Source organism: Antechinus flavipes, chromosome 3 (genome assembly GCF_016432865.1).
Source record: "Antechinus flavipes isolate AdamAnt ecotype Samford, QLD, Australia chromosome 3, AdamAnt_v2, whole genome shotgun sequence".
NCBI classification, from domain to species: domain Eukaryota; kingdom Metazoa; phylum Chordata; class Mammalia; order Dasyuromorphia; family Dasyuridae; genus Antechinus; species Antechinus flavipes.
Window position 1 is genome coordinate 427832946 of NC_067400.1, and position 27891 is coordinate 427860836.

The following is a 27891-nucleotide window of genomic DNA, read 5'->3' on the forward strand; positions in this document are numbered from 1 at the left end:
TTTTCGCAGTCTGGCTCACAGAACGTGTCGTGCCAGGGGGCCCCCGTGAGGTGAAGGGAACAGTTTCCTAAGGTTTTCGCTCTGGGTGCCCAATAGTTTGGAAAACTGTCCCTGTGGGATGAGGGAGTGGCTGTAGGAGGAGGCGGCTTCAGGGGTTGGGGCAAAGGCAGACCAGGGCTCCAAGCATTTGACCGATGTGCCTCCCTCTCCAGCATGAACCTTGTCACTTCTGCACCAATGGGCTACCAGGGACAGCGACCTTGCATTTCACTGAAGGTAACTTGGGGATGTGTGGATCACGGATGGGCTAGGCAAAGAAAGAGTGATCCTGGAAAGCTTAATCTACCCTACAGAGTTTCAGGACTTCCTCAAGTTCTCGACTTAGAACTCTTTAAGAAACTCATTTCACTTCCCAAGAAAAATTTTGTCTCATAATTTTCTTCCTGTTGACAAAGGCTTTGTAACATCAGGAAAAAAATATCTTTAATCACTTAACAAAATGACATTTATTGCTTCGGTCCATTTGTCTTGAAGCTGTTTAACCAGGTGCCAGCCCTGTTCTTTGTGGGATACGATGTCGATTTTGGGAATGGGAATAGGGAGTGATATTTATGAAATGTCCTTCAATTATACTTGTTATTACCATTATCATCATGACATTTGTTTTATTGTCTTTTTTATCATTAATGATGTTGTCTATCATCTTTCTTTTTCCTCCTCGGACTTTTGCTTAACACCAATCTTGTCTTATCAAACTAGAGAGATCTAGATGACAAGGAAGCTCTGGTTCCTGAACATAAACAAAAAGAAAAGGGAAATTTTCGTCAGTCCTCTGCTATTTTTAATGTTGTCAACTCAATCATAGGATCAGGAATAATAGGTAAGGGTATTTTAAATTCTAATCTTACTCTAAGCATATATGGTCATACTTTGAAAGATAATATTATTTTGAAACTATAATTCAAATATGATGAAATTAGCTATTCTTTCTTGAATTTTTTTTCACGTATATGAATGAATACCAGTTTCATCTCTGCCAAAGTAAGACAAATTTCATGTTGATGTTCTACCCGCTAGTGGTTAGTGTTCTCTCCTGGGATGGAATAAGATGGTAACTTAAAGGATTGTTAGGTTCTGATTCTATTTTTTTTTAAGGTTTTGAACAGTGAGCTATGGTATCAAATAATACCTTTTTCCATTCTGCATTTAACAACCATTGCTTTTGTTATCTTTCTAAGAAGCTTTATGGGACTGAAAAATCTCCATAAATTATAAAGTTGTGAAGGAAATACTGTCACTTCAAAAGTAAACATTTCAGGGGAAATGGAAAAAATGCAATATTTTAGCACTTCTTATAGATATTAACTCATTATGACATTTTACAAGCATATTTCTGCATATCATGCTTTGTCTGAAAAATTAACTTTGGAGGGTAGCTAAGTGGTGCAGTGAATAGAGCACCAGGAAGACCTGAGTTCAAATGTGACCTCAGATACACTGCCCATCTGTGTGACCCTAGGCAAGTCATTTAATCCCAATTGCCTCAGGAAAAAAAAAACACTGTTTTAAGCTTTATTTCAAAATAAATTTATAGTCTATCTAAGCTTAAAGAACTTAGTTTTTAAAGTTTTTCCTCAGTAAATAAGTAGACAAAAACTTTTCTTGAACTGAATAGATTTTTATCCTTCTAGTAAAGTAAAAGTCATTGTGTTTTCCAAACTAACTGTCTTCCACAATGTTAGAAAACAAATAGCTCAGAAAAGTGCAAAAAAAGAAAAGGTACTGACTGAATACAATTTTTGTTAGATTGAAAACTATCCAATCAGTTATTTTCCAAGCTATAACTGCAATTTTGCCTTTTCTTGTTCTTTTTAATCATCTTCATACATTTCTGAAAATCAAAAGTTTACTGGTATCATTGGATCCTAGAGATAAAAGTATAGACAAGTCCAATTTGCTCATTTAAAGAACTTACAGATTCAAACAGGTACAAAGAAGCAAAGATGAGATTGACCTCAGATCTCTGACTCCAAAATTGAGTGATCTTTCCATTACACCATACTGTATACTTTTTATGTACACATATTAACTTATTTTTTATTTGATTATATCCCCAAATACACAACACATTTTCTAGTATATGTCTTAGTTTTCATTTCACCCATACTCAGGGAAACCATTATTTGTCAATATTCAGGATCTGTTTTTTATTTGATGCTTCTTTAGTAAGATCAAATAGTTTACCTTTAGTATCTATTGAACTTTATTCTACTTCCAAACTCAATATGCAAATTAACATTAGTCAGATGACAGTAGTATATGGTGCTACAATGATACCACTGAAACCTATAGTATAAAATTAGTGCAAATAACCTGAATATGAAAAAGCTACTGCATGTTTAATCAGTAGGGGTATATGTTTTCTTTTTTCCCCAGGGTTACCTTATTCAATGCAGCAAGCTGGTCTTCCTTTAGGGATACTGCTTTTATTGTGGGTCTCTTATGTGACAGGTAGAGTACTCTCTAATTCCTTGCATAATCATTATTACTACTTGAATAGTTTCAGAGAATATCTGCATTTGGATTTGGGGATATTATATTGGCAATATCTGGGGGCATTTACTTCCATTATTAATTCAAAGCTCTGATTATCAAAGGCAGGGCATTATATTGACCATATTTCAAACTCTTTTATGTTTCTATTTCATTTTTGGAGAAAGCGTCAGGTCATTTTTTTTTAAGGTTTGGTTAAAGAATGAAGGATAGAAACTGGAAGTGTACATTGGTCTCCTTCACAAAATCATTAACAGAGTATAATGCATTCAGAATTAATGGGCCTGTCCACCATCTGTGCAGGAGTTATTGTAAACACAGATGCTTAATTATTAGTTAAGTTTTTTCCTCCCATGATGTGCATACTGTCTATGAACCTATCCTGAAGTTCAGCAATCCAGAATTCCCTTATTTCTATTTCTTCTCTCCTTTTTTCCTTAGATTACTTCCATCTATTATCCTTTACCCAGTTCCTAGAAAGAGTTCTTCATATCTTTCCAAACCTAAACTTTATAATTCACCCTCATTTTCTCTTCTTACCACCACTTCCAATGATACTTTGAAATGTATACATTTTAACCTAGTTCTCTCCCAGTAGCAAATAAAGCATGTGGTGAAGATTAAATGGAGAAAGGATTTGGGGAAAAAAAAAACTCTCAAAAGCCAGCAAGCCTCTCCCCACCTCTAAGATCCTCCCAGTTTATCACTTTTTTGCAACTTTTGCTCTGTAGCCCCATTTCATTGGTATGACCTCCAGAATTTGGTGCTTCTTGCATTTAATCATAAAAGTTTAACTAAAATACTGGATCTATTTAATCTTTCTCATCCAATTTCCTAAGGGGTTTTCTCTACTGATTTTTAATTTCCGGCTTCCCAGTACATTTGTGCTGTTAAGTAATTAATTTCTTCCTAGGTATATTTACTTATGGCTTATTTGAGGACATTGAAATATTATGTGCATAACAAATACATAGAAGTCTAACAAAGTTCAGATTGTGCATAAATTCACTTCTGTTCATTCACTTTTTAGAGGAGTCAGAATTGCCTCTTGGGGATTAAGGCAAGGCAAGTCGAGTTAAATGACTTGCCCAAGATCACATAGTTAATGTCATGTATCTGAAGTCACAGGTCTTCCTAACTCTAGAGCCTCACTACCCCCAGAACTGCCTCTTAAAATGAATGATATCAGTGTTACAAAAGATTAGCTCAAACTATTAGCAACTCCATTAAGATGTTATATGTACTTTTACAATAGTAATTAAATGAAAGAAAAATGTGTCTTAAATAATTTTCTCATTTTACTTTCTGAGAGGTGCTTAGAGTCCTAAGGTCTTGGGTTTATTTCTCAATTTTTCTACGTACAGTGTAGTTATAGAATCACAGAATTTTAGAACAGGGGCTAATTATTTACATCTCCTAGTTCAACTGCCTCCACAGGCTCAAAGTCATTATCAAAGAACAGAAGACCTATGTCCTCTGACTGCAATTCCATCTATTTACAATACCAAGCACATCTTGGAATAGTCTCTTAGACTCTTTAAGCTTTAGGGTCTTAAATGTAAAAGGAGAATAATGATCCTTCTGCTACCATTCTTCTAAGTTTAATCAGGTTCACATTACCAGTGATTTATCATTCTCTATGTCCTCTCATTAATTAGTTTCTAATCCACTTAAATGTATTAGCAATCAGTCCATATCATTTCATCATATACATACAAGGATATTGTAATAAACTCAAATTACTTACTGACCAAAATCCAGTTAAAGCAGGATCTATTAGTTTGTTATAGCCTTGATTACTCCATTCTTTTTCTGAATGCTACCAAAATATTGTTTCAATAATATGTTGTAATTCCCCCTCTCCCCCCTAATAACCTTAAGCCCCACTGATATAGTTTAAAGGAAATACCTTCTTCTTCTTTTTGGATAAGTAGAGGCATATTTGCTTTTTCCCATTATGGCAGCACTTCTATTATCCACATCTTTCCAAGTAATATTTACAAAAAGTGGTTTAGTAGTCATATCCACAGATTCTTTCCACAACCTAGCATTCATCTGGTACAAATCTGGTATCCTTAAATAATTAAGAGATGTTAAGAATCTCTTGCCATATTCTTACTTAACTTGGATTCCATTCCCTATTGACTACTTTTGTTTATATTTCATAAAATGAAGATCATCTTTCTTGGTAGAGAGAATAGAAATAAAAATAGAAGTTAAATACTATCAAAAATGAAATTTAACAAAAGAGTAAATTGAGGCAATTCTCCCAGCAAGATAACATTTATTAACAGAAGCATGCTGCCTGTCAATAAAGAGCCTGAGCCAAAGGACAGTTCCTCTTTTATAGGTTTTGATGAGTACAAAATAAAGAGTGGAATAATAGGTGACATCATGAGATGGAGCACAACATAATTGGTTACAAAACTGAGATTCAAGGAACAGTGTGATTTATTGGAAGTTTGGTAATGGGGATTAGTAATGACCTCTTTCCTCGTGAGACTATGAAGTGCTCATTATTGGAGTCCAGTTGCGTTTTTTAGACAGTAAATCAGACATCCTTGTAGGATGGTTTGATGGTAAAAAGATGCATCCCCCCAAGGAAGAAAAAGATCAGTGATTAGCAGTGTAGCTGGATATCTAAACTTAATCTATTATAGACCAACTGAATTCTGAACCAAATTCAGAGACAAAGAGCCATGACTCAAGCAATTATAAAATAAAAACAATTCATTTTGAATAGAATTAATAAGAAAATAATACAGGATCAATCTTAAACTTCTCAGAATTTTTGTCTTTTCTTAATTATATATTGACATTATTCCATTAACTCAGTGCTCCTACTAATCTTTCTGTGATTATTCTTTTGTGTTTAATATAGCTTAAAAAATTCTTTGATTATCCTTAACATTCACTTGAGGTTTCAAGTTGTTCTGCAATTTAGCATTCCTAAGAGTCTTAAAAGATCAAAGTTCTCTTTGTAGTCAAACTCATTTACTTGTCCTTGTTTCCAGTTTCTATATATGGATTTTTAAAAACCAGAGTTGGTCATTGAATTCCAAGATTAGCCAGACCAGTCTCATTAAAAAGTTGTCTCCTTTTCTTCCTCATTAGAATTATTTGTGTTTGTATTTGAGAACATAATATCCCTTTCAAACCAACATTATCTAAAATAGAATTCTATCTTCTACCATAAGCTTCTCCCTTTCCTTTCTGAATTGTTTGAAATCTATTTTTCAAAGTCCTGGGTCCTACTCTGACCATGCCCCTTCTTCTTCTGTATGTTTCCCTTTACCTACATCTACTATTTGTGTAATCTTGGTCAAGTCACTTAACTTCCTTGGGCCTCTGTTCCCTCAACTGTAAAATGAGAAAGTTGTATTGAATATTAAATTCCATTTAGCTTTAAGTCCATGATCCTATGATCCTATTATGAACTTGTCCTCAAAGTTCTAATCATGCTACTTTGGAAATTTAACCACTACTCCTTTATTGCTTTCTCTACCTGTTAAGGTTGAAGTAAGAGAAGTGACAACTTTCTTAGCAGCTCTATTTTTAGCACAGAAGAATTTGTAGATGTAATTGAAGTTCCTCACCCTTACTATATTATGCCTCTGTGCCAGAATTCTGGCTTACTTTTGGAACTCACTATCCAATTTCTGTTTCTGGATGGTGGATCTATAATATAAAAGCACCTTACTATTGCTTCTGTTTCTCCCTGCATTTATCTTCATTTGAATACTCTTCACCATGTTCCATTTATCTGACCTTTGCTTTCCACGCTATTATATTTTCTTGTTATACAATGCTACTCTACAGCGAAGAAATGCTACTTTCTTAACTAGAGTTCTTAAAGACAAGTCTGCAAGTAAGGGAAAAAGATGTATATCTCTTCTCTTTTTGACTTCACATTCTAATTTGGATGGTGGTTTGCTTCCAGACTTGTTAAGTCTATTTTAAGCCTTTAATGAGGATGTTCAGCGAGACAAGTGGTTTGTCTCTGCCCTGTTTCTCTGTTTATAAGATGTTTTAAACTGTATTTGAAGGTAAAAATGGACAGTGATGATTTTTATTTCCCTTGTTTGTTGGTTACATCAAAAATATATGCATATGTAATGATTGAAGTGAGCATTTCCTGGATTAATAATTATATATATATATATATATATATATATATAATATATATATATATATATATATATATATATATATTTACATGTATTCATGGGCATAGCATAAATGAAATCATGGTTACATATGGATTAAAATTTGATATTACAAAGCTTCTAAATGAATATTAATTATTTTCATACCTGAACCCTTCAGAGCATGTGAGTATATATGTATATGCATGTGTGTGTATGTATGTATGTTTAACCAATGAAGGTACTCCTATGGATATCAATTGTGAACTCACCATACTTTGATACATGGGGTTCCTGTGGATTAAATAAACATAACTATAGATATAATTATAGGAATAGATATATTTGGATATGTCACTAGTAGCCAAGCTTCTGATGATGCTAAATCTGATTCTTCAAATTTAAACTAGTCTTTTCATACCAGACATACAGTCCATTGGTCAGAGTTCAGAAATGGAAACAACTTAGAAATCATTATCCAAAATTTTCATTTTTACAATAAAATGAGTCCCCACCTAAATTGAATGGATTATCCAAGGTCACATATCTAGTAAGTGACTTAAGTGACCCCCAAGTTCTGTGACTCAAAATCATTCCAACTTCCACAGTCCCAGGTTGCCTTGTCATATGAGGGTCACTTCAGGGCCTTTCACAACTAATACCTCACTGGCACAATTTTTCAGAGCCTACAATCACGATCTTCATGCTATGACCAGCCTGTTAGTAGAGAAATTCTATTTACATGTTACCAATATTTATTTTCCTTTAGAACTAAGAATATGGTAAACTTCATAGCTTAATAAAATACCTTTAAATGTATTCAGAAGGACATTAAATGGTTTGGAAAATTGATATGACTAGGGATATCACATTTTAAACCATTTATGTTCTATATATTTCACCCAAGATTGACCTTCTCAGAGAGGATCAAAAGGCTGTAAATAAAATATTATAGAAATGTTTCTTTGTGTTTACTTAATAACTATAATACAGAATTGCTGGAGTTTTCTTTTTATCTAGAAGGCCAATTGTATACTTTTCCTAATCATATTTTGTCTGTTACCTTGAGAAAAAAATAGGAACAATGTGGTGCATGTTTTTTTTAATTTAGTTTTCATATAATTTTGCTTATATATATTATAAAAATGAGGAAATGAGTCAGATAATAATGCAAGAATTTTCCAAAATTGCAGAAATTCAGTATAAGAACTGAAAATGGAATTTCTGACACTCACTACAGGGTCTTGCCTTCTATTCAGGTCAATGCACTAATCCTTAGAGCATATTTATCCCTAGAATGGAAAAAGTTCATGGGAAAATAGCAGCATTAGAAAATCATGGCATCCTAAAAAGAAATTCATACTCATACCTTATCAAGTTAATTCCTTAAGAGTGATTTGTTTTTGTTGTTATCTCAATCTAAACTGGCTGCATAAGTTAGCATTTTTCTTCCAGAATAATTTAGATTTAAACAAGAAAATCTTTGTATTCAATATATAATCTCATGCATAGCCTGTTTGTTTTCTTAACAGACTTTTCCCTTGTTTTATTGATAAAAGGAGGAGCCCTTTCTGGAACAGATAGCTATCAGTCTTTGGTTCATAAAACATTTGGCTTTTCAGGGTATCTACTCCTCTCATCTCTACAATTTTTATATCCTTTCATTGGTAAGACCACTATTAAGTTAAATATTAGCAATTTTGGCAAAGTTAAGTATTTTAATGACTGTGACAATTACTTCTGAAATTAATGACACTTAAAATGAAGCAATGTTAAGGATTTTATGTAGTTTGTATGTTTTAAAGAATACATGGAGACATTGTTTACGTAGGTAATTTATAAGATGATAATTCTAAGAGGAAATGTTATTTCTCTCTTTGCCCATATTGCCTCCATCTCTATTCTAAACTCCTTCTTCAGATCTCACTTACCAGGTACCGGGTGAGACATTCTCTTCAGTCAATACGGGTTTTAGCAGCAGAGTTAGTGATATTTGACCTGTTTCTATACAGATGTAGAGGCTAGTATTGCATCTGTGTCAGTATGTCAGATGTTATCCTTTTCAAGGTCCCTTTCAGAAAGTAATCTCAAAGAGGACATGCTGAAAGGAAGTCAAGTTAGTGAAACTTAAAAAAATGGAATATTCTGCTAATTTGTTGGTCCTCTTCTATTTTATTTTCATGAGAATCTTTTCTGGGAAAAATGAGAGTATGACAAGAACAAAGCATATCTTCTTGGGTCTTAGACTAACAAGTCAAATCTACAAAAATTTATTAAGCACCTACTATGTTCTAGGTATTGTGCTACATTCCAGATATGCAAACGCTTAAGGATGACTAGATAAGAAATGAAAACAAGAGAATCAAATAGTTCATTAAAGAATAAACAGCATTTCTATAAACTTAATGATTCATGAAAAAATTTATAAGACTAATAGTCTATTTTTAGTGTGCTTTGGCTCACTTGAAACTTAGAGTAAATTGTCCTTGCTGTGTGTAGTATCATAATGAAATGGTAATCTCTTCATTGTTAATGTGTAAAATCAGTTCACCATAGATAGTTGATCTGAGTGGACTAGATTTATTAAAAAGTCACTAACAAGTATTTAGTTTCTTCCTAATTATTTTCATGACAAATATAATTGGTAATTTTAACATGTCACATCAGTCACCTTACAAGTTGTACAATGGCTGTAAACCTCAGTAAAAAAGCCAAGGATTATAAAATTTCTAAGAAAAGTCTTTCTTGTTTTTGTAAATGAGGTAATAAGTTAGAATATCTTTCCCTTTTTGCTATTGCTGTAACTAAGTACATATATAATTTTAACAGTGTGATATAGGTTGTATCTTTGTGAATTCAACAATTTTAAGTGTGCTAGGAGAACTGATTAGTTAAAGGATCCTATGATGAATACTCCTAAAGTAAACATTTATTTTCATAATGAATGTCTATCTTCTGACTTGTGATTTTTAAATTTGGAGTCATCTTGAATACTGGGTATACAGTTTTAATTCATACATTTTAGCTGAATAAACTTGAGAATGCCCTTGTTAAAGAAGTAGCCTCAGACTATTTTTCAAACTATTCAAGATTCAGATAGAATTTTAGAAAAGTAAAGATGCCAGATCTCTGCAATGAAAGAATGGGAACAAAAAAGATTTTACATATTTCTATGTAATGCATGGCACATTTACAAAAACTGACCATGTATTGTGGCTTAAAAACCTCACAAACAAATGCAGAAAAGCAAGAATATTTAACACAATGTTTAATAACTATAATGCAACAAAATCATATTCAAAAAAAGATCAAATAAGAAGTTACTTAAAATTAATTGGAGATTAATTTGATGCCATAGAATTAGTGAGTAAAAGAATAAGTCTTGGAAATGATGGAAAATTTCTTCATAGAATATGACAATGAGACAACAAAATAAAACTTAAGGGATACGGCTAAAGGAATTCTTAGGCAGAAAATGTTTAACATTTATTTAAAAAGAGGGGTGCAATTTAAAAAAAAATAAAAAAGCAACAAATCAATCCCTCATCTAAATATGAAAGAAAAAAATCTGAAAATCAAAGAAGAGTTTCACAAAACTGACAGCAAAAATAAAAAGAAATCCCAAAACAAAACACATTGAAATGATAAATATATAACTAGGACCTTTTTTTAAAGAACCATTCAGGATTAAGTATATTATGGATAATTGTGTCTGAAATTAACATATTATCTTTACTTTGTTTCTAGCTATGATTAGCTATAACATAATAACAGGAGACACTCTAAGCAAAGTTTTTCAAAGAATTCCTGGAGGTAAGTCCTAATGAAAGATTTTTTTGAACTATTGATTATATTTATATGGATTAATATTTGATATCTATTTGATAGTTGGATTTGGGGGGGAACCATCACCAAATAGAGATTTTTAGTCATCCTATAGTCATACTTATTAATAGTAATATTCATCTTCATTCTACATCATTCATTTTATCTTTACACATTTACATACAATTATTTCTCAGTAAGCAAAGGGCAATTTTCTTTTGAAATTTTCATATAGTCAAATATACTTTGTATTCTATATTCAGTGATCCTAACAATATATTCACATGCTCTCTATTTTCTTAGAGGGAGGGAGCCTTAGAGATCATCTCATCAAACCTCCTGTATCATGCAGATCAACAGCATCTAGAATGCATTTTTACCTGGTCACTATTTGAACACTTCCAGAGAAACTTCTTACCTTATAAGGAAGTCATTTCTATTATTTTTGTACTGCTAAAATTGATAGACTTTTTTTCCTTATATTGAGGCAAAATATAATCCTCACCCATTGATTCTATTGCATCAGTTGTAAGCTATCTAGAATAATGCTAATCATCCTTCCATATGACTAAAAACAGCTATCAATCTACATCATGTCCAATTTTCTCTTCCTGCTAAACATCACTTAGTCTTCATAGGACCTGCTGCTCACACTCCTCTTGTCACCTTCTATCTGTCAGAATAATTTCCAAATAACATCAGAATTGAATATCATATACTTAAACATGTTTAACATGTATGAGACTGCCTGCCATCTAGGGGAAGGGATGGAGGGAAGAAAGGGAAAAGTTGGAACAGAAGTGTTTTCAAGGGTCAATGCTGAAAAATTACCCATGCATATGTTCTGTCAATAAAAAGCTATAATAATAAAAAAGGGAAAAAAGAATTGAATATCGTAAAGTAAATGTGATGTGATCGATGAAAAGTGCAGTGGGATTAACTCCCTCCTTCCAATACAATACTTTTATCTTGTTTAGATTTTGTTAGCAGCGCCCCATTCTTGAGTTATAGTGAGTTTACAGGCACCACACCTAAAATCTCTATTTATTACATAAACTATCATTCATCTAAATTTCTTCAGTTTTGTTTTGAGGCAAATGATTATTTGAACCCTAAATGTAATAGTTCACATGTGCCCCCCTAAATTTCAACTTGTTAGTTTTACTCCAGTGTTCTACACTCTAAAATCTGCATGGCTCCTGTTTCTGTCATCAAAGAAGTTAAATATGCTCCTTATTTTTGTATCATCTCCTGTGTTGATAAGCATGGCATAGGTTTTCAAATCATCCATTTAAAATATTGAGGAAGACTGGCTGAGGACAGATCTATTGCATTATCATTAGGAAACTTCATAAAATTAACATCCAGCTGTTAATCTTGTATATACTTTTATTTAACTAGTTTTGTGTCTGCCTAACTGCTGTCATCCAGCCTTTATTTATACATCTTATCCATAAGAGACATCATGGTATGGTGAAAAGAACTATCTTCAGAGTCAAAAACATCTTGGTTCAAGTCCATCTCTTACATATACTGGTTGTGTGATCCTGGGCAAGTAAGTTAAAGTATTCTCAATGCCCAAGACAACTTAGAAAGTTAAAACTATAAATTTAGAAAAACTACCATTTTGTATTGCTAGAGAGAATATTCTTATCTATTTCTCTCTACCAAAGAAATTATACAGGTCTGGTCCTAAGATGCAGTAAAATATTAAAAATGATTTTGATACATTTCAGAAATAAATAATAGTTAATTTTATATAGTATTTTATAAGATAGTTAGCCAAGTACTTTACTGAGATATAAGTAAATAGTCCCTCTAATTTACAGAAGAGGAAACTAAGATAGCTTATCTCTGGTCATACAACTTTGCTAGTAGACAACCAAGGAATTAATAGATATTTAATAAATGTTTTTAGCTGATTGACCATATTATCCTAGACAAGAAAACCTATTCACTATGTGCCTCCTCCAATCCTCCATCCAACTTTTATTTATAAAATGTGTCACCTGAGCCCAGGGGTCACTGATCCACTTTGACTTCAGTACCACTTATTAGTGAATTTGGGTTACAGTTGTCAGTTCTGATAGTCAAAGTTTCCTTATCTGAAGGCAAGTGAAAGTAAGGAGGCCTCTCTGACATGGAGTACCCAGGCCAAATTAGGGGAGAGAAATTCTGGGTAGATCTCAGTTTATTGATTAAGCAGCTTATGAACTTGAAGGACTATAAAACTGACAGAGAAGTCTGAAAGCATCTACTATCCCAAGGGAGTAATACAGTTACCAACTGTCTCTTCTATCAATGTCAGCATTGAAGGGACACTGAAATCCATTGTGCAAGGTTGACTATGACTATATCATTTCCATACTTAAATGTTCAGAACAGTTTTATTATAACTTGAAGTTCTATTGACCATGCTTGAAGCATCCAAAGACTATATAAATTCTGCTCTTTCTCAGTTAGCCATTTTTTCCTTAAGGATGGTAGTAAGTCAGTATCTCAATTCCTTATGAGTTACATTGGAGGTCAGGGTACTTGAAAAATTGTCAAGCAAGATAAGCTAAGCTTAAATTTTATTTCAGACCCTTAGCAACTGTGTGATTCTGAGCAAGTCACTTAATTTCTGTTTAATTTAGCTTCATTTATCTGTAAAATGGGAATAAAAATAGCATCTATTTCTCAGAGTTTTTATGAAAATCAAATGAGGAATAATTGTAAAGCACTTAGTATAATGTCTTTTTGCACATAGTAAGAGCAACATAAAATGACATTTTATTAGTTGTTATTCTTTCTATGTTTCATGAGCCACTAGTAAGCTGGTTTTTAATCACAATAAAATTATAAAGGTTAATGACATTTAGCTTCCACATTTTCATTCATAACCAGAGGAGAGATATAACTTAAACGCCAGAATGAGTGCAGTAGCTCCTCAGAGGTAGCAGGGTTTCCTGTGTAATAATAACTGATACTTACTGAAGTAGAACTCACAAACTATTTTTATCTCCCTAGGAGGGTTGACATGGATACCTGTAGTATCTATCTAAATTGGTGATTTGAGGATCAAATTAGATATTGTATGTAAAGCACTTTGCAGAGATCTTAAAAGCATAATATATAAATAGCAGCCACTGTTGCAAGTTTCCCTATATTTATCTTTGCCTAGAATGATCTGTTTATTTTTTAGTGAAATAAATACTAAAACAAGATATATAATCAAAGAATTCTTTGCCTTGACAGATTATCTTCCCCATCATTAAGTGTGACATATTTAATGCTAAGTGATTTCTTTTAACTTCTTGGAAGAGAGCCAAAATTAAAGGCCAGAATATTTTCAATAATAGTCATTACACAAAATCTATTTTTCAGGACTCCTCTTAATACCAATGTTTTTAGAAGGGCATTTGGATATTTTCCATACCTTTACAGGAAATCAAAACCATAACTCTTGATGCACACCATATTAAGTATGCCCTCACTGAAAGCTGTTTTCATAGCTGTATCTCAAGACCATGAAATATTATATATGACTCATTTTCCAGACTCACTAAAAATAATTTATTTTAAAAGTGGATATTCATACGCATATTTGTCTGATAGGTATTGGAGGGGGAAAAGAAGCATTTATGAAGCCCCTATTCTGTGTCAGGCATTGTGCTAAGTGCTTTAGAAGTATCAACCCACATGACCCATTATTGGTAATAAGCCCCAAAGTGAAAATAACTAGTAAGATACATATAATTAGGCCTTAATGTGCCTAATCATAACATTCAATCTAAATGTTCCCCTAGAACCTTAAAGGTTTTTTAGCATGACATATTGGAAATATTAGTTTTCTTTTGCACATATTCATCTATTATGAATATGAATCTAGGTAGGGAGTGAAGACTATTATCCAGATGATTCAAGTTACTGTTTTCCCAAAAATATTCAGATAATTGAAGCCCTTCTGATGTAGCTTGGGACTTGGTTTACTTATACCATAACCTATATTTCATGATATAGAAGACTCAGCTTAAATGAATGAATTCATAATTCATACTTACTTTTCCCTTACATATTTGCTATAGAAGCATTGGGGTGGCACAGTGGATAGAGCACAAAGACTGTAATCAAGAAGATCTGAAATAAAATATCAACTCAGACATTTTTTAGCTGTATGATCTTGGACAAGTCACAACTTATGTTTGCCTATTTCCTATATTGTGTAATGGAGATAATAGCATCTGTCTCATACGATTGTTGTGAGAATCAAATGAGATATTTGTAAAGCACTTATACACAGTGTCTGACATATGTAGTCATTATTTAATGCTTATTCCCTTCCCTTTCTCTCCCATCTCCCTGTAAATTCTACTACTTCTTCCTAATTCTACCCTCTAAAGAAGATTAGCAGAATAATTTAATCCTATGATGTGTCCCTCTCCCTTACTCTCCTCCTCAATATTTTTTTTCTTTTTTCAGACTAAACATCCCAGTTTCCTTCAATCAGTTCTGCCATGGTACCATCCTGCTTTCCTTTTTTTAGGATGTACTCTAGCCCACTTATGGGCTTCTAAACTATGATGCTCTAAATTGAAACACAAAACTTTAGTGTGTTCTAACAGAGCAAAGAACAGATGGATTTCAGATCTTTCATTGTGGACATTATCTAATTCATTTCAATTCTATTCAATGTCTCTTAAGCATTTGTTAGTGTAAGTTGGAGGTAGGAAAGGGGATATTGTTGTCCAATCTTTTTTTAGATAAATGGCTAAGTGATTTGACCAGGGTCACACAGATAGTAAGTGTGTGAGATCATATTTTGAACTCAGAAAGAGTAATCTTGCTGACTCTCCACCCAGAATTCTGCACTTTGGCTCTACCTAGCCACCCTTAAAGGGTGATTTTTTAAAATTCCCTATTCTTTAAGAGTTTATATTATACTGGCAGTTTCAGTGTGTGTTCATAACTTAAGGAAATAGAAGTCATTTGGAAGGGAGAAAATACTAACAACTAGAGGGATGAAGTTTTTTATACACACCTGTTGGAATCCTTACTAACTGCTAACTAATTAGAGTTGATCTAATTTTACAAGAAGATGTTTTGGGCAGAACCTGAAACAAGGTACTAAGTAGAACTACCCATAATCCCTCTCTCTGGAAGGAGCATAAATAGGCCAATGGGCCAGTCGGAGAGTTCTTCAGAGGAAGACGCTACAAGTTGAGATTTCACTGGAATGACATGAAGACTGGAGCTGGCTGGAGGCTGAAGAAAGCAGAGGCAGAGGCTGAAGGACCAGACCTTTGGATTTAAAGACATTTGGAGAGAGCTCTTGGAACCAAGCAGAGAGATAGGCCTCTAAGCTAACCGGGCTATATTGGAGATAATAAAAGATCTGAACTTTTATCACCTGGCTGCGTTTTGAGAAGAAGAAGATCACCACATTTTGGCGCCCGAACAGGGACCGATTCAGATCCATCTGAACTAGATCACCACACACACCTGAGTCAAAACTTTTAGGAAGCTCAGATTGCATGGGGCATCTAAGTAACAAGCAAGTAGTTGGAGATGTGAACTTGGGACTCATTATGCTTCTTAGTGCCTATGAACATCAAATCATTTTTTGGACTCTTAGACTATTCTCCCCTAAAACATTGCAATAAATGTTTTTAAAAGACACTGCAATAGAACAACAACAATAAACCCAGGTCATGTTTAGATAAACTTGTCTAACCTCCTTTCCCATTTTCTACTTGTGCACTTGATATTTGAATCCAAATGTAAGATTTAACAATTATAGCTTTTAAATTTTACTTTATTAGATTCAGACTTTTGTTCTAGCCTTTTCCAGTCAAAAGACCATTCAAAAGGCTTAAAATGAGAAATACAGATCACTTATAAGTATAACTTTTATGTCACCAAAAAGTATCACATAAAATACCTATTCTTTGGAGAATTTTATTGTTTTCTTGGCTCACAGACTTTTCTTTCTCTTTCATGCTGCCTTCCTCCCCAAACTGAGATTACAATATTATAGATAAAAATCTTATTAGGAGGAAGAAAAAATAGTTGCTTACAAGAACAACTGTTGGCCCTGAGGAGTTATTGAATTTTAAATCTCCAGTGTCATTTAGAGTCCTGAATATAAGGGTTTCTCTAGAAAAGACCTTTACCATGATAAATCCTGTTGTCTTCATTTGACCTATTATCTCAACTGACCAAATTTGGAGTAGGAATTAGTGGCTTTTCAACTTTCCCTCTCTTTATCTCTATTTTTTTCCTTAGCTCTGATTCTCTATAACTCTGTTTCTTTTTCTTATTTTTCTATCTCCTCCTCCCCTTTCCCTCTCACTCCTGTCCTTTTATATTCTCCAACCTTGAAGCAAGTATGTTTAGGCAAGTTTTTCAGTGTACCCCACTCAGTATAACATAAAAACCAGACATGCAGAGCCTTACCTCTTAGATTACAAAATTTCCCTCTTTTTTTCAGCTTTTTCTTCTTCATCTGCTATGGCTTAATGGTGGCCCACTTAGTGGCATGTATACTTGCTAATAGATACTTATGACCCACTTGCAATTACTTTAAACAGGAGAAGAGGAGGGAAGGAGACAATATGCTAATACTTTTCCTCCTAGTCAAATGTCTTCTATGTAAGGAAACATAGAATCATGAAGCTTCTCTGGGGATTAAATAACACTGGAGAATACTTTTCCTAGAAGAAAAGCAGAAATGAAATCATAAAGAATGATAATATAAAAAGGTCATCTTTTTTCCTGAAAGCATTTAATAAATCCCCTTCTCATTGTGTGTCTCAAAGCTAGATAAACAACTAAAAGAAAAATTAAACTACCTTTCGATTTAAAAAGCATTCTTACTGTTGTAATACCAAAGAGTTTTGCAAAAGAATTATATGGGGGCTAGACAAAGATGCTCCTTTAGAAGAAATCATAAGACGCTGTGCCACAGTGGGCACAAATGCTTATTATGCCCAGACTATGATGAACATGGAAAGACAAGGTCCTTCTTGGCAGAGGAATTCTAGAGAAACTTGTCGATGTTTTCAGTGCGGAAAAATTGGACATTTGAGAGCTCATTGTAGATATGGAGATAGAGTGAGAAGACAGGGTGAGAGAAAACCCAAAACCCCATGTCCAAAATGTAACGGGAGGGTTTCACTGGGCCTCTAAATGTATATTGACCCAGAGGAATGAGAGGCAGGGCCCAGCTCTAAAGTATCAATCAAAGGACAGGTGGGGCATGATAGCAGCTGAGGTTACACCCAGAGAGACTTTAGAAATTCAGGATTCTGATGTCATCAACCAACAGAAAAGCAATCAGGATTACAGTTGGGAAGAATACAGGCCTTTTAAGACAACAAGACAATATCCAATGCAAACGACTCCAATGTAATTACCAGATGATGAGGAGAAATCCCAAACTTGGTAAATAGAAGGGAATTAGATTAACTGCTTGGGGAAGAGGATCTGCTTATATTTCCACAGATGGAGAAAGAATCAGATGGCTGACTATGAAACTGTTAAAAAGACTTTTAAAAGCTTCAGGAATCATTGGATTTCCTAACACAAGATGAAACTGTTTTACTTCTTGAAAAACCAGCAAGAATCGTTGGGTTCCCTGAGATGAAAAATTGTTGATGAGACTTTTGCAGTACTTCAGGGCTTACAGGAACTATTGGATTCCTGGCACATGAACTAATGGACAATGGAATCCTATTGGACTGTTTCTAGGACTCCTGTGTTATATTGCTATGTACTTATGTAAATTATGTATAATGCCTCCCATATTGATGGATTTATGTATACCATGTATATCTGTTACAAAGTTCTGGCCCATATTGATGGATTTATGTGTACCCCCTCAGAAATCCCCTATGTTTTAAAACAAAAGAAAGGGGGAGATGTTGGAATCCTTACTAACTGCTAACTAATTAGAGTTGATCTAATCTTACAAGAAGATGTTTTGGGCAGAACCTGAAACAAGGTACTAAGTAGAACTAATTAATACAAGGCTTGTGTTCACACCTTTACTCATTGGAGTTCAATGAGTTCATACCTCCCTTGAAGCTCTTTGGGCCAGAGAGCACTATGGGAGAAAACCCATAATCCCTCTCTCTGGAAGGAGCATAAATAGGCCAATGGGCCAGTCGAAGAAGTTCTTCAGAGGAAGACGCTACAAGTCGAGATTTCACTGGAATGACATGAAGACTGGAGCTGGCTGGAGGCTGAAGAAAAGCAGAGGCAGAGGCTGAAGGACCAGACCTTTGGATTTAAAGACATTTGGAGAGAGCTCTTGGAACCAAGCAGAGAGATAGGCCTCTAAGCTAACCGGGCTATATTGGAGATAATAAAAGATCTGAACTTTTATCACCTGGCTGCGTTTTGAGAAGAAGAAGATCACCACATTTTGGCGCCCGAACAGGGACCGATTCAGATCCATCTGAACTAGATCACCACACACACCTGAGTCAAAACTTTTAGGAAGCTCAGATTGCATGGGGCATCTAAGTAACAAGCAAGTAGTTGGAGATGTGAACTTGGGACTCATTATGCTTCTTAGTGCCTATGAACATCAAATCATTTTTTGGACTCTTAGACTATTATCCCCTAAAACATTGCAATAAATGTTTTTAAAAGACATTGCAATAGAACAACAACAATAAACCCAGGTCATGTTTAGATAAACTTGTCTAACCTCCTTTCCCATTTTCTACTTGTGCACTTGATATTTGAATCCAAATGTAAGATTTAACAATTATAGCTTTTAAATTTTACTTTATTAGATTCAGACTTTTGTTCTAGCCTTTTCCAGTCAAAAGACCATTCAAAAGGCTTAAAATGAGAAATACAGATCACTTATAAGTATAACTTTTATGTCACCAAAAAGTATCACATAAAATACCTATTCTTTGGAGGATTTTATTGTTTTCTTGGCTCACAGACTTTTCTTTCTCTTTCATGCTGCCTTCCTCCCCAAACTGAGATTACAATATTATAGATAAAAATCTTATTAGGAGGAAGAAAAAATAGTTGCTTACAAGAACAACTGTTGGCCCTGAGGAGTTATTGAATTTTAAATCTCCAGTGTCATTTAGAGTCCTGAATATAAGGGTTTCTCTAGAAAAGACCTTTACCATGATAAATCCTGTTGTCTTCATTTGACCTATTATCTCAACTGACCAAATTTGGAGTAGGAATTAGTGGCTTTTCAACTTTCCCTCTCTTTATCTCTATTTTTTTCCTTAGCTCTGATTCTCTATAACTCTGTTTCTTTTTCTTATTTTTCTATCTCCTCCTCCCCTTTCCCTCTCACTCCTGTCCTTTTATATTCTCCAACCTTGAAGCAAGTATGTTTAGGCAAGTTTTTCAGTGTACCCCACTCAGTATAACATAAAAACCAGACATGCAGAGCCTTACCTCTTAGATTACAAAATTTCCCTCTTTTTTTCAGCTTTTTCTTCTTCATCTGCTATGGCTTAATGGTGGCCCACTTAGTGGCATGTATACTTGCTAATAGATACTTATGACCCACTTGCAATTACTTTAAACAGGAGAAGAGGAGGGAAGGAGACAATATGCTAATACTTTTCCTCCTAGTCAAATGTCTTCTATGTAAGGAAACATAGAATCATGAAGCTTCTCTGGGGATTAAATAACACTGGAGAATACTTTTCCTAGAAGAAAAGCAGAAATGAAATCATAAAGAATGATAATATAAAAAGGTCATCTTTTTTCCTGAAAGCATTTAATAAATCCCCTTCTCATTGTGTGTCTCAAAGCTAGATAAACAACTAAAAGAAAAATTAAACTACCTTTCGATTTAAAAAGCATTCTTACTGTTGTAATACCAAAGAGTTTTGCATGTTATTTCAGAACACAAAGTCTTTGTTGTTGTCTCATAAAGTTCTTCCATGGCCACTCAGGACTTCCTTCTGTTCTTATGATGGAAAATAAAAACAAAAATTGTACATTTATTTTTCACTGGAAGGATGTAAAGATATAAAGATGATGCATTCTGAGGCAGCTAGTTGGTATAGTGGATAGAGCATCAGCCCTGAAGTCAGGAGGACTGGAGTTCAAATCTGACCTCAGACATTTGACACTTCCTAGCTATGTGACCCTGGGCAAATCACTTAACCCCAATTGCCTCAGCAAAAGAAAAAAAAAACTTTAATGGTGTATTCCATAGTCTTAACTATTTTTGGTTCCTTTTAAAACGAGATAAAGTTAAAAACCTTCCACTTTGGTTTGAAATATTAGAACATTTTAACTAGAGACTGAGCCTTATGTACATTTGTAGTTTTATATGTTTGATATGCTTTCCTGAGAATTATTTCTTCCAAAAACTTTGGTGTAATGACTTACATTTTAACATACTGAGCTTTTAAAAAATGAGTGACCATATATCACAGTAACTAGAAGAATAGTTTTTGAGTCAAAAAGACCTGAGTACACTGAAAAGAATCTTTCTGCCTGTGTGACATGGGACAAATTTCTTAACCTCTTGTGCCCTCAGTTTTCTCAGTTATGAAATGAAAGGTTTACCAGCTGTACATTTATGGTGCTATGATCCTGTTACCTGGATTTCAAGTTCTGCCTCTGACATGTGTATGTTTGTGTGTGTGTATATAAATGATAAGTGACCTTACCACATACTACTTAAACTCTCAGTTGCCCCCCTTCCCAGTTTTCTAAAACCATTCATTAGAGACATGGTAGAATTATGGAATCACAGACCTGAAGGAGACAAATGTTTTCTATTGAATATATGCTCTACATGAAGAGCAGTATTGCATAGTGAATGCAAAACTTATCTAGGAGTCAAGAAGACACAGGTTTAAGTGCAGAGTTCTCTAACCATAGTGGCTGTGGGATCTAGTCAGTGTCTTCCCAAACAATTCTCTGATACTCTCAGCTGCAGAGAAAGTGCCAATTTACATTGAGAGAAGAAATTCCTCTCACCAAGAAAATCACAGGTCTGGTCAAAAAACTTGAAAAAGTTACATATAATTATGTATATATGCTCTTGTTATATAAACCCCTAAACATGCTATAATCTTCTTTGTATTTTAGTTGATGCTGGTAACTTTTTCATCAGCCGACAATTCATTATCGGGCTCTCCACACTTGCCTTTTCCCTTCCTTTATGCTTGCACCGGGACATAGCAAAGCTGGGAAAGGTAATCTCCACAATTAAAATAGAAGCAGAAATGTTTGTTCCTTGTCAACTAAAGTAATTATGCCAAAACACAGCCGTCTTTGCAGAATTCTTAATTGTAGTATTTATCTGCAAAACCAAATGATTTATGATTATCCTAAAGTAAACTATAGTTGAGTCATTAGATTAGTCTTTTAGGATCAGTGAATAATATCAAATCATAGTGTGAAACAAATATGTCCTTTCTTTTTCTTGTTAAAAGCAGGTACTATTACAAACTACAAGCTTTGTTTCTTAAGAACGAAAATGAAAAAGGAATCCATATACATACAAGCAGAATTTATTTTTTGTAGGTAGCTAAAACAACTCAGATTCTATAATCCATTTTTGTCCATTTCTACCATAATAAAATATCATTGTTTGTAAACTACTATTCATTTGTTACTAACACTTTTTGTCAGATTCAATAAATTTTAAAATGATTATTACTGCAGATAATAGCAATAGTCACCGTATAGTACTTCAAGGCTTGCAATGTATTTTACACTGATAAATGCCAGATTTCTGTTATCATAAGAATAATCAATTCTAAACTTCACAATGAAGGTGCAACTATAGTCTTTATTTATTACTATATTGTTATTCACATATGATTCTTGGAGCATATTTCTTGCTGTCCTGAAGGTTATTTTTATTGTTATTTTTCTTAGTGTGATGTCATGAGTTAAAAAAGAACTCAATGAATTTGGAGTCAGAGAAGCTGATTTCCAGTTCTACTACTACTCGAGTGACTTTTGCAAATCATTTAACCATTGGACTTCAGTTTCCTCATAAAACAATTGTGTTAGATTAGTTGAACTTCTAAGATCCTTTCCAGCTCTAAATTTTTAGCCCTACTTAACATAATAGCAAACATTTATGATGAGAAGTGAAAACTTGTCATTCATTTTGAATTCCTACAAATTTCTTAGTAATCCAATCAACTTTAATCTTTGCCTTTTTATTATATATTCACAGTTATAGGATTATGCGTTCAATATGAAGTATAGAGCGAATATAATAAATTCATAGTTATTAAATAAATAAATTTAAATTTATTTAAATAAAACAGTGGGCATAGTATTAGGCCTAGTCATGTAGAACTGAGATCAAATCTAATCTCAGACAGTATCTGTGTAATGTTGGGGAAGTCACTTAGCCCTGTTTACTTCAGTTTCTTTATCTGTAAAAATGTGTTGGAGAAGAAAATAACAAACTACCCCAGTATCTTTGCCAAGAAAACCCCAATGGGGTTTTGAAAAGTTGGATATGACTAAAACAACTGAACAACAACAAGTGAGGAGGATACAGATAATTCTAATTCTATCCTGTTCAAATTTTCCACCTGAAATAACTCAGGTTTTGTCCAAAGTGCCATTGTTCTTGAATTGTCTAGATCATTACAACATTTTTCCATTTAATAGTAGGGGTATAAACACGGCCTGCCTGGCTGCATTTGTCATTTGTTTCATTTCATTCTGTTTTTTTTCCCTCATATGTACATTTTTATATTATAGAAAAAAAGCATAAGAATTAAAAGAAGAACATTCCCATTGTATTTGGTAATTTTTAGCATTCTTTTTTGATTTTCCCTTTAAGTCAATAATTAATCAACAGACTTTTATTAAATACTTACTATGTTCCTATGTGCATACTACTGCCAGATAAATGAATTGAATGAAACAATTCCTACTAGAAAAGAGCCTACATTCTACTTCAGATTTAATATACCAAAAAACTAAAAGAAAGCTGTTAATGTAGCAAATCATTTAAGAGACTCCAAATGCCAAGAAATGAAAAGAATTCCTAGCAGAAGTGCATGCATCTGGCACATTAGGCCACTCTACAATCCTGACTGAGGAAAGCAGGCAGAAGTGTTAGAGAGACAGCTAGTCTTGAAGATAGGATGGGTTCATGTCTCATTTTTACATGTGACCATGGGCAAATCCTAGAGCCCAGTGCTATAGGAAGTTCTTTAAAATCAAAAATTGCAAAAAAGGGACTGACTTGTATTGGTTAAAAAAAAAAAAGTTTTCTTATTAAGGAGTGTCTTAAACTATTAAAATCATAGATCTAATCACTATTGAGATTATAGGTTGTATACTAATAAAAGGTTGATGACTGAAGTTATTAATAAGAAAAAAGTTATACCTTTTTCACTTTTAAATTTAACATGCATTTATTAACATTATCTCCATAACGTTTAAGTCTAAAAAATCAACAATACAATAAGTCAAGCCCTGCTTTGTAATGTTTGCTCATTTGGATGATAGAAATAATTACATCGAAAATTTAACAATCAGCTGTTGAAAAATGACTTGAGCTGACTCCAGTACATTCCTGTGAGCAGGTGAGATTTTTTTTTTTGTATTAAGAACTACCAACTAAAAGAAAAAAAATATTAATCAAGGATCAGATGAATTTCTTAAAAAGTATTTTCTTTTCCATACGTCTATGAGAAAACATACAAAATTTTCTACAAACTAGCTTTTAGAATTAAGAAGAGAAAACATGAAATATGCTCATTTATTTTTTATAATTTACTTACATTTAGTATGTACAATTTAAATTTAATATTGTTTCTGTGATATGGCAATTAAGAGAAATGAAAAAAGGGAAAAGGAGGAATGAGGAAGAAAAAGAAATAGAGGAAAAGTAAGACAGGGAAAAAAATAAAATAGAAATAGAAATATCTGCACAAATACAGACACAGACTAGGAGATATAACAATTACCAGCTTATGACTATCCATCAAAATCCACTAATAGCTTATAAATCTGGTTGTGGTTTTGCAGAAGTAGCTGTCTTATGCTGAATACTGGATGAATATAAGTAAAGAACCTTTTATTTTCTGATATCTGCTTGGCATTGAGCTGTATTGAGAATACAAAGAAAGACAAATAATAAAAATTCATAGATAAATAGATGAATAAATAAATAAAAACCCAATCCCTGTTCTCAAATGAGCTCACAATCTAATGGAAGAAGTAATACGCAAAAACAAGCAAAATATCTATAAGATAAAGTTAATTTTAGAGGAAAAGCACAGGCATTAAGTCAAGCTCGTATCTGATCTCTAGACTGAAATTTTCCTACCCCTATCTATAACAATAAATAGAATTAACTAGTGAATCTTAGTGTACTAAGTCATCAGAAAAGTCAAATTTTATTAAAGGAATAAAGTAACATTAAAATTAAAATATCTGCCTCAATAAATGGATGACACATGTATTTTCTCTTGCAGGCATCCCTTATTTCTGCAGTTTTAACTGCAGTGATCCTGACATTTGTAATCATTAGAGTATTCACCCTCGGTCCATACATGTAAGTTTTTTGTTATTAATTTGATCTTGAATTTACAGTCATCACATATATGTTAAAAAATGAAACATCATATGTATTTTAGAGAAGGATTGCATTATAGCTGTGTGAATGTGACTCAGTTATTTCGTGCTTGGTGGAATGAGGATTGAGTACTCTACTTGGAATCAAGAACAACTGAGTTCAAATCTAGCCTTAGATACTATTATCTCATACTGGGCAAGTCTCTTAACTTCTCTGTGTCTCAATTTCCTCACCTGTAAAATGGAGATAATATTACCTCACCTACGCACTTACTTCATGCACCTATACACACCTACATCAGAAGGGTCTCACAATGATTAAATGAGGTAGCACATATAAAGTGCTTTGCAAACTTAAATTATTATTTAAATGCTAGCTATTATTATTTTCCTCACCTATTAAATAGGGATAATACTACTTAAGATTACCTATCTTACAAGATCATTCTGAGAAGGAAAAAAAGGAAATAGGAAAGGAGGGAAAGAAGGAAGAACTTATCAAGCATCTACTATTTCCTTTGATTTTCTCCACAACCCTGGGAGAAATGTGTTATTATTATTCTATAGTTGAGGAAACTAAGGCAGACAATATTAAATGACTTGCCCACAGTTACACAGCTAATAATGTTTGAGGCCAATTTGAACTCAGATCTTTCTTACTTGAAGACCAGCACTCTATTGACTGCATAGGTATTCTAGAGAGAGAACCACACTTTGTGAATAAAAGGCAATTAATAAAGCTTTATTGTTGCCATAATATTAGAAACATTTTCTAAACTCTAAAGTACTATTTAGATTGAGTTATAATTATCATCATTTTCTCCCTCATCATTATCTTCATTATCTACCAGAGTGGGAAGAAATTCACAAATTATCTTTTCTGTGGAAATTTGCACCACTAACTAGCAGGGTTAAAGTTATGGGTCACTTGAGATTTTAAGAGAAGATCCTGAGCAATGGCTTCAGCCTCTTGTCATGGAAATTCTGAAAAATGGGAAACAAAGAAAACATGAGACCAAAAAGCAAGAGAGGGAAGAAACTACTGTTTCTCCTCCTTAGATGTCTTCACTTAAAATAGTAAAAGGAATAGCATAAATATCTCTAATTTATTCTTTTTAGAGTATTTCCTTCTTAAAAAAATTTTTATCTGCTTCATTTCAATTACTAAATTTAAATTTCAACATGTTGAATATGCATCTTTATACTAAGACATACTGACTTCAGATCACTAAAAAAAAACAAAATAATTCTTCCTCCTGTTCAAATCTGTGTCCAACTTATCGATCCACAATGTCAATCCCAAACATAGGTAGTGATGCCCTAACTATCCCGGATTGACCATCTGACTACATGTTTTAATCTAAATAAAAGCCATTTGTTGTCCAATTCATTCTTCCTCTATGAGTTTTTTGTGTAATCATAGATCTCACTTAAGGACAGGACAGGAAACGAAACAAGGAATAAGCATTCATTAATGTCTACTATATGCCAGACCCTACCCTAAATACTTTACAAATATATCTCATTTGATCCTCACAGCCCTGAAAGATAGGTGATATAATTACTCCATTTTATAGTTGAAGAAATTGAGATAGATAGAGGGTAAATAACTTGCCAGTCTAATAAATAGGATCAAATTTGAACTCGTTTTTCTGACTCTAGTCCTAGTGGTCTATCAAGTTATTGTTGTTCAATTGTTTAGTCATGTCTGACTCTTTGTAACCTCATGGACCATAGTATTCATGGTGTTTTCTTGGCAAAGATATTGGAGTTATTTTCCATTTCCTTCTCCAGTGAATTAAATAATCTGCCTTGGGTCATACAGTCTGAAGCTGGATTTGAACTCAGATCTTTTGACTCCCAGCTCTGTGCTCTGTCCACTGAGCCTTAATGTATCTATGTATATTGTTTGTCCTTCCAAAGAGGAACATGACATTAGGGAGGGAATGCCACAACACACAAATCCAAGTGAATTGGATTGAAGGGAGGGCTGTTCAAGGTCATTTGCCTCATTTTCCCCTCCAGAGCCATCTGGGTCCAGTGGCAAGATATAGATCAGGACGATGGGAGATGGCTCTGGTGTATATAGATCATAATGAACTACATGCTTTTAACACTATTGAAACACAGGTAGCTACCCAGTGAGCCACTTAGATGCTTCCAATTGTATGAAACCCTACAATAGTCTGACGTTTGAAATAATTAACACAATTCTACATATAAACTAAAATATCTGGAAAATATCATCATTTACAGGGAATTTTACCACCTTTTGGACCTTGTACAAGGCATCCTCTGTAACAGAGGTAAAAATTTTAGGCAAGAACATTTTCCGTTTTATTTCTTGGTTGATAGTAATATGTTTTAATGTGTCAAAAAATCTTGTCTAATCTTTTTTATATTTTTTAAAAATTTATTTAATATTTTTCCCCAGTTATATTCAGAATAATTTTTTTATATATTTGTTTTTAAATTTTTTGAGTTCTAGGTTCTCTCTCTTATCTCCACTCACAATTAAGAAATGGTTTGTGAAGTTATGCAAAACATTTCCATAAAAGTCAAGTTGTGAAAAACAAACAAACAAATCTTCCATCCTAATGAAAATAAAAACTTTCCAAAAAAAAAAAAAAAAAAGAGAGAGAGAATGCTTCAGTCTCTGTTTGGCCACAATCAGTTCCTCCTCTGGGTATGGATAAGATTTTTCTTTTTTTTTTAATATTTTATTTTATTTTATTTAATAATAACTTTATATTGACAGAATCCATGCCAGGGTAATTTTTTTACAACATTATCCCTTGCACTCATTTCTGTTCCGATTTTTCCCCTCCCT

General features: G+C 33.4%; 1 protein-coding gene across 1 annotated transcript in view; it reads left to right on the top strand.

Moving 5' to 3' along the window:
- The first annotated feature begins 30 nt into the window (after window positions 1-30).
- Window positions 31-27891, top strand: part of SLC38A11 (solute carrier family 38 member 11) — a 66197-nt gene continuing 38336 nt past the window's right edge. Inside the window, exons 1-7 of the mRNA XM_051986249.1 lie at window positions 31-276; window positions 760-880; window positions 2437-2511; window positions 8231-8365; window positions 10446-10511; window positions 21594-21700; window positions 24962-25041. Of these exons, the coding sequence (XP_051842209.1) occupies window positions 214-276; window positions 760-880; window positions 2437-2511; window positions 8231-8365; window positions 10446-10511; window positions 21594-21700; window positions 24962-25041 (647 nt within the window). The 5' untranslated portion in view covers window positions 31-213. The remainder of the gene's footprint in view (window positions 277-759; window positions 881-2436; window positions 2512-8230; window positions 8366-10445; window positions 10512-21593; window positions 21701-24961; window positions 25042-27891) is intronic.